The sequence below is a fragment of the Zootoca vivipara genome, chromosome 3 (assembly GCF_963506605.1).
Source record: "Zootoca vivipara chromosome 3, rZooViv1.1, whole genome shotgun sequence".
Classification (NCBI taxonomy): Eukaryota; Metazoa; Chordata; class Lepidosauria; order Squamata; family Lacertidae; genus Zootoca; species Zootoca vivipara.
In genome coordinates, this window is record NC_083278.1 from 78,397,231 (window position 1) to 78,405,902 (window position 8,672).

An 8,672-nucleotide genomic window follows, 5' to 3' on the forward strand; every position below is an offset into this window, starting at 1 on the left:
TCTCTGCTCGGGGTACTTGTGCTTTTAGAAGTTCAGCTTATTGATTTTATCTTTTCAGATAGATCTAAAACTATTAATAGCAGAAGAATGCATTAGAGACATTATAAAAATGTGCTTTGTAATTGTGCATTTTGCTTTCAAGATTGCGCCCATTCTAATGCTCTGTTACATTCCCAGCATCTGAGCGGGGGGGGGGGGGGGGACTTGTGCAGCGAACTAGCTTCCAACCTGTGCAACAGTAGCCTGTATGCGTCACAGAAGAATCAAACAGTGAATGAATTTATCTACACAACCAGCTGAAAGTGGGCCCTTGCGTTTTTCACTGGTCTCGCTCTTTCCTCAGTCTGCCTCACTATTCTCCTTTTATTGCTGGATGATATACCATCAAAGCAGGGAATGACTCTCACCAACCATGTAGTCTCAAAATAAAGTGTCGGGAAGCTTTTGAACATGCCCAAGGCAGAGAGTCCATCTCAAGTCTCACTGCAAAATCTGAAGATTTGCTTTGTGGGTGGAAACTGAGAAGGGTTGTATTCACACTTTATCATGAGACTAGTTACTTTCAACTCAGCCATTTCTTTGCATAATGAGCTTTGGTGTTAGTTACAGTGTGGTAGGGGCAGCTGTGATTGTTTCATTCATGAGAAGTGATGTTGTTAGCATTTTCCAGTAAGGAATTGTGATACTCATGTGGTCATATTCCAGACAGCAGAGAGTTACCTTGTGATTTGGCGCTGTGGAGCTGTAATAGGTACAAGGACCCGGGTACAATAGGGACCCAGGTGGCGCTGTGGTTAAACCACTGAGCCTAAGGCTTGCTGATCAGAAGGTCGGTGGTTCGAATCCCTGTGACGGAGTGAGCTCCCGTTGCTTGGTCCCAGCTCCTGCGAACCTAGCAGTTCGAAAGCACGTCAAAATGCAAGTAGATAAATAGGAACCACTACAGCGGGAAGGTAAACGGCGTTTCCATGTGCTGCTCTGGTTTGCCAGAAGCGGCTTTGTCATGCTGGCCACATGACCTGGAAGCTATACGCCGGCTCCCTCGGCCAATAATGCGAGATGAGCGCGCAACCCCAGAGTCGGTCACGACTGGACCTAATGGTCAGGGGTCCCTTTACCTTTTACCTTAATAGGTACAAGAGCCCTTAAATCAGGAACCTATGCCCTCCTGATGCTAAAATTGCATAGAGATGTACACTATATAAATATATAAAGAGATTGTAATCAAATTGAATAAAGGCAACTTTTCAGCTAAGAAAAATCATATATGTCTATTCAGACTATATGTTACGTAATCACAGTATAGCACTACCTTTACAGTTTATGGTGATTTAGGGGGAAATTCATTGCAAAATAATCCATGTTAATTATAAGCTCCAACAATAGCAAAGTTTAGAAGCAAATGTCATAGTTTAGCAATATAAATTATATAATGCTGCATAATTATTGGAATGTATTGGTGCAATTATGTAGCAAATGAAATACAGTGGTACCTCTGGTTAAGAACTTAATTCGTTCCAGAGGTCCGTTCTTAACCTGAAACCGTTCTTAACCTGAGGTACCACTTTAGCTAATGGGGCCTCCCGCTGCTGCCGTGCCGCCACCGCACGATTTCTGTTCTCATCCTGAAGCAAAGTTCCTAACCTGAGGTACTACTTCCGGGTTAGTGGAGTCTGTAACCCAAGGTGTTTGTAACTCGAGGTACCACTGTTTATAGAGCCAAACATAGCGGCCTAATTTGAACATCAAGGGGAAGCCAAACCATGGCTTACCAGGACCACACAAACTTGCCAACTCCTAGAGAGAAATTCGCATCTGCTTTGCTCCTCCCTGATCCTTTTAGCACAGCTCAGTGTACAGCTAAGAGCTGGATTTAGGGTGGTACAGGCGGTACTCCCGTAAAGGGAACTACCGGTAAGCTGAGGGGTGCAAAATCGAGAAGATAAATAATTGAGAAGATCCATTGGGGGCGCCAAATTTGGGACTCCTACAGGGCACCATATTATGAAAAATTACCAAAGTCCGTCCCTGAGCTAAACCAAGGTAAGGCCTCTCCTCATTAATCATGATCAGTAACCATAGGACAAAAATTTGCCTATTGATCATAGGTAAGGAGGAGATACCTGAACCAGACAAGATGCTGTTCTTAAAAGGACCAAGGAGGAGCAAATAAATATGAGCTCTTCTCTGGGGGCCAGCATGTTTATACAGCCGCAGTAAACCATAGTTTACTCTATTGTGATGTGCAAGGCAGTCCAGTCATTTAATAGTCTGTCATTAAAAGCACCTATTTTATCTTTCCTGTTAGAGTGTTCCTGCAGAGGGGCTTGTGTCAATATTAAAGAAGAGAGACGACAGTGATGCTCAGATCCAGCGGAGAGAGTCTAAAAGAAGAGTAAGATTTCTAGAAATGGAAGACACATTCGACCAAGGTACCCTGCTTTTGTTTATCACAACCCCCCGCCCCTGCCCCCAAATTACATATTATGAGTTGTATTCACCTGAGTCATACTTGAAATCTGTTGAAATCAAGGGATCGTCATGTCTCCTGCTTAAGGATGGACACAGACTAGTTCTTGTGTTTCCGGGAAAGAAAATTAGCCATTTTATGCTTTTTGTTCACAACAGGCACTGGTGCAAACTGATACCTGCATAGCCCTACATAGCATCCTTTGAATATCTGCTAGGTCCTTCCCCATTCCATCATAAGACTGATACCAGATCCAGATTCCATGGCTTCACCTTAGCCAAAATATTTTTGTCCCTCTCTTCTCTCCCCACCCCATAGTTGCTGTGTTCATCTAGCCTAATTCTGTAGAACTAAAAAACTTAACACTGTAGTCAGTGATGTTAGGCATTGCCCTACATTTTAACTACTCATGGCATAGATTATTATAAATTGTTCTCTTCCCATTTTGTTTCTATATTTTTATCGAGGGGAGACAACGACATACACAGTACAGACATTCCATTTCATGCAAAGTTTCACTCAGAGTTTCCATTTCACGCAAAGCCATGTTGACCCATAGTAAGGCAATGCCTTTGTTACACCAACCCACGTGCCACAAAACGGTGAGCAAGGTGCTTTTGAGTCCTCCAGAACTCAACCTCAGGCTGGGTGGTAAATGTAGGGGGTGGAGTGTCTTGTAGAAACAAGTGATAAAGCCATGCATCTTTATCTTGTAAGAGTCCAAAAGTAGTTCGGTTGCCTGCGATTTCATCAGCTGTGTGTTACGTATCTTATCTTTACAGAGGAAGTTGGAGGTGGCTCCTGTGTTCTGCTCATCTTATTATGCGTAGCAACTGTATTCCTTAGTGTTGGAGGAACTGCGCTGTACTGCACGCTTGGTGACACAGAATCTCCTGTATGTACTGACTTTGCCACCAATATGGACTTTTATTATACCCGAATAGTGCAGGGTGTAGAGGAACTTAAGCACTGGCTATCCTTCACATAGAAGAAATTGCTGACAGCTCGCTGACAATTGTTGAAGAGAGAAAAATATTTCAAGCTGCTTGTACCATGGCACCTTCAGAAGAGGTACAGTGAATGACATAGGAAGTACCTCTGCATAGGAGATACTTTCCTGTAATCAGGGGTGCATAAGTGGAATTCATGCTACTATATCATGAGGCAGCATGACGGACTGTTAAACTGCCTTACTGTTACCTTTGTGAGATGCTTTGAACAGCGATCCACCAACCTTAGGAAATGAAGAAGAGAAAAAGTTTTATTACCTACCCTACAGTTTCCAGTCCCCACATAATTGTATGCAATCCATGTAAACTTAGAGCAAGACTATATTGTATTTCTGGCTGATCATGCAAAGATGTTGTCTTCAACTATCATGCAATAAGTCCATATTTTATGGAAACGTACCTTATTTGGGTTTAATTACTGTTTGTCCTGATTTTTAATTGTCCTAGTGAGTTTTTGTAATTTTATTAGAGTGGTGCAGCAGAAATCAGAGTCCTCAGCCTAGTTGTTAATTAATTTGTCTTACATTTCAGATTGTAGCAGCTGTAATGAGTGGGTGCATCCATTACTTCATATACAGCTTTTTAGTTGTAGATTCCTTGAAAGTAGATTTTTAGAAAACATTTGCCACAACAATAAAAAGTGGCATTTTAAATAATTTTTACGGCCAATAAATTGTACCATCTGCATCCCTTGTAAACGGCTATGTCAGACATTTCTTTTTTAGATATACAACTATTAAGTTTTAAGTGTACATCTAAGAATGAAAACAACACAATTGCAAACACCACTATCATGTCCAGGGAGCCATTATCAGCTACACTTCCCCACTGAGTGGCAAGTATGGTTTCTTCTTTGTAGTGAGCAAAATAAGCCTCAGTATCAAAACTGCCTTAGCTTTAATAAAGCAACTGATTTCTCCTTGACCAAATTATGAAGGAAAAGGGAAAAAATAATGAAGAAAGCTCTGAAAAAGCTTGCATATGAGCTTAAAAGTTGAGTATCTGATATATATTCTCTCACCCATGAAAAAGATGAGCTTCAGTCTATCTTGTGGCGACAGTGCATTTTTAGTTTTCCTTTTAGCTGAAAATTTTGTTAATTCCATAACTGAAAATGACAACAAACACTGGGCTCATGACTGACACCTGCCGAAATCTGTTTGGAACTTGGTTCTTATTCAGTGTCGGTAATTTTTTTCCTTTTAAATATCCACTGCATGCTGATTCCTTCTAATCAGCATTTCTTAAGCTTTCTCATAATGATATGTGAGACTAGAGAAAAGTTGGATAAAATCCCTAATTCTCTCCCTACCAAGAAGAAATTGCTTATATAATAAAGCATAAGAGCCCACTGGATTAGGCCAGTGGCCCATCCTATCTAAGGTTACCAGATTTTTTCCAATGAATCCAGGGACACTTTTCAACATAAGTCGGAATGATGGGATTTTGTATGGGGACTGATTTGTAAATCTGGGGGGTGTCCCCGGGAAACGGGGACATCTGGTAACCTTAATCTAGTCTAGCATCCTCTTCTCCTGGTGCCCAACCAGATGGCTGTGGGAAACCCCCTGCCATTTCCAGCAACTGGTATAAATATACATTTGTACTGTAAAACTGGAATATAATGTCTATTTTTTTAAATTAATGGTATAATCTGTTAGTTGATAATGAAATTAAAGGCTTGATTGAGGCTCGCAGTCAACAGTTATGCTTGTATTGGAGGAAGCGGGTCGGAAGGCAATTTTTGCTAATCTCCCTCCCCCCTGCAGTCTTCTTTGTCCCCTGAAAACCTGTCCAGAGTGTTTTGGAATTCTCTGAAACAGGGTGGGAAGTAGCTTTGGGGCAGAAGACAAAAGAGGGAATTGGCGAGAATCACCACCACCCCTTCCTTCATGGGCAGCATCCGCTGGATCCCAGTTCCCTCTCTAAAAGGAAGGAGCCTTTCTGTTCCCAGAGGGGCAACTATGGATCCAGCCTTATATCTTCAGAAAGCAGTCTCCAGGGCTCTAGTGCATTCCACTAAAGGTGTGTGCAGGATATGCTAGTGGTGTATGATGCAGAGTGTACCAATATTAAGGCCTTAGCTGTGCAGAAAACAAAAGTGCAATGGCAGTGAAAGTTAAATTGTGAAAACGGTGTTCTGAATGTTAAACTTCACAAGGGAAGGTTTGGGGGCATTTGAAAGGATATCCATCTTAATGTGAATTGGTAAGAAAAAGAATTGTTTTTATATCACGCTTTTCCTTCAGAAGAATGACATGTTAACTACACTGGTAGTGCTTCTTCTAGGGATGTCCCCTCTCTGCTAAGTGGCCAGTGTTAGGCAGCTAAACTTTTTTACCTGTCTCTATCTATGTGATAAGAGAGAGAGGGAGGGAGAGAGAGAGTGCATATCTGGCACACCTGTTTAATTAGCAGGCTGGGTATGTCTTTTGGGTTGGATCTCCTCTTTCTTCCCAACCCTTCTTGGAGAAGACTCTTTTGCATTTTGACCTCTGGTGCACCAATCCCATTTAGTTCCATTGGCTGGCCGGCCTGCAATGTTGGCAAAGCAGTTAGTTGTAGAGTTATGTTGGCATAGCTGTTGGTATACTTCAGCCTAAGGTTAGGATCCAAAGAGCTCCTTAGCTGCCTGTGCACAGATCTTTCCACATTAGCGTTGCCCTTTCTACCCCCCACCCCCACCCCAGCTACAGTTTCTCACACCGCACCGCCAGGGATTATTCTTGCAGTTCTCCAGGGTATAGGAAGTCGTTTTGGTGGAGGCGAAACAGCTTTTGAAACTAAGGATTCAGAAACACACTTGCTCACCCTCCCAACTACAGTGGTCCCTCGAGTTACAAACACCTCAGTTTACAAACGCTTCAGGTTACAAACTCCGCTAACCGGGAAGAGTGACCTCGAGCTGAGAACTTTGCCCCAGGATGAGAACGGAAATCGTGCACAGCGGCAGCAAGAGGCCCCATTAGCGAAAGCACGCCTCTAGTTAAGAACAGTTTCAGGTTAAGAACGGACCTCCGGAACAAATTAAGTTCGTAACTAGAGGTACCACTATACTTGGATTTCTTGGCCTGAGGATTTATGTGCTGACAGAGCAAGTCTTACAATGGGACAGTAAGCAATTTTACATGTTTTGTGTCTAATTGGGGGGGGGGGAACCCTCTGTTATGTCTAAACACAGTTTTCCATGTGCACTCCAAATGCCTTTTGTGTTCCACTATAGCAGTGCTTGAAACTTCTAAAAGGGAGGCATGAGTTTTAAACCTGGTTACTGGCTGGTTCAGTACATCACTTTTGTCTGCTCTTATTAAGTTAGCTTGATCTGTAAAGGAATTTTCTTATTATTTTATTTTGTAATTTTATGATGGATTGTTGATGAGCATGCCTTCTGTAGCTATAATGTTGTATCTATAATTATGTAGTTACTATATATTTTGGGGTTTTGTAATTTTCAGTTTGACGTTCTGTTGAATATTAATGTTTAAAGCAACCACGAGTTTCACCTCCGTTTTAAATGTTTGTGCTCCTGATCACCAAAAACATTGAGAATGATAACTTGATTTTTTTTTTTAAGTACGCCATGAACAGAGATCAAGAAGCCTTGTACTTAGGTTCATTTTGGCAGAAGTAATGTTAAAATTATTTTTATTGCACATTTAAAAGAGAAATGCAACACAGATTTTAAAATATCTCACTTTGCACTAGGGTTGCCAGATGCCCCTTTATAAAAAAAAATAGTTGTTTGATTTCAGATCACAGCAGTACCATAGAACAGAATGGATCTCCTTTATTTTGTAACACCCTGCTCCACCAGACTCTGTATATTTTTGAATTTTTACTATGGCAATCCTATCATTATACAGTATCACCTTAAACTGACATACTCTGTAGCCACAGAGCCCAGGCCACAGCACCCATACTGCCCTTGTTTGAGGTGGAGGGCAAACAGAATAGGCAGGTGTCCTGAGCTGGGTTTAGAGCAGTCTTATGGTTGATCTCATTTATTAGCACTATATGGAAGCAGTCTCGAATGTTGCATGTGCTGCTTCATCTCTCTGCTGATCATGTGATCCTGACCTGTAGCTAGATATTCCAGTTGGTTCATATAAGAAATTAAAACATCAGTGAAACGTTGGTACTAATTCTTGTTTGGTATGATGGTTCACATGCTGTGTGGTGACCTTTCAGATGGTTGGCTGCATAACAAAATTTGCTCTACCTGGCCTTTAAAATAATGCAAAAGTTGCTCTCCATAGTATCTCAGGCTCGGATTCTGCAAACATTTTATGCAAATGCGACCGATTTGAAAGAGAATGCTCTTGTATAAAGCTATGTTGGGTCTCGACCTCCATTTTGAAACCGCGCTAAATGAAAAGGGTAGATAAAACAATCTTACTTTTCTATTTGAAAATACTGAATAAATTAGAAGCGCATCTCCAAATTGCTGTAAAATTGAAAGGAACTAGAAGGTAGGAAACAGTCTTTCTCTTTCATTGTAATTCATGTATGCAAAAGGCCTTGAGCTATAACCTATTTCACATGGTTGTTTCCTCCTAGTTGTGAATGGCTGGGTCTTGTAAATAAAGCTAAATGTGAGAGAGCAGAAAGCTAGGACAATACTATTAGATTGTTCCAAATTATACTATAATACATGGGATGTGGAACTTTTATAAATTTATATATAAAAACAGTTGGCTGAATATTAAGCTACATTTGTTTAAAAGAAAAATCAATTCTAGTTATAAGTTGCTTCTACTTTAATAAGGCACATTTTGTCCAATCACTGCCTCCCAGCTTGCTAATCTTTATACAGTATATTGTACATGTGTGCAATTGTGCCTCAGTGGATGTGCAATCAGTTACTGCCAACAATGGGAATGCCTTAAGCTTTTTTCAGTAAAACGCAAGTGAAAATCCTAAAGCCAAATTGGGTATCAAGTTGAATTTTGTTAGTCTAGCTAGCTCACATGCTATTGAACTTCCAATAAAAGGGCTGTTACACTCGTAAGAATAAGAAAACATAGCAATTTAACTTCTGCTACCATGTCAAGGCAAATCAAAGTCAAATAATAGATGTGATAAATCAAACCTTAGCTACTAATAACAAGGGAGGAAATTGCTATTTGAAAACATCAACCAAGCTTGTGATTTCTAAATATAACGAACAAAAATAAAGTGTCCCTGAGAAAATG

At 40.8% G+C, this 8,672-nt stretch overlaps 1 protein-coding gene across 8 annotated transcripts in view; it reads left to right on the top strand.

Moving 5' to 3' along the window:
- Positions 1-8,672, top strand: part of CNST (consortin, connexin sorting protein) — a 43,980-nt gene extending 35,308 nt beyond the window's left edge. For all 8 annotated transcript variants that reach the window (XM_035108323.2, XM_035108326.2, XM_035108325.2 and 5 more), the window contains 2 exons: positions 2,309-2,432; positions 3,253-8,672. In XM_035108323.2, the coding sequence (XP_034964214.1) occupies positions 2,309-2,432; positions 3,253-3,458 (330 nt within the window). In that variant the 3' untranslated portion in view covers positions 3,459-8,672. The remainder of the gene's footprint in view (positions 1-2,308; positions 2,433-3,252) is intronic.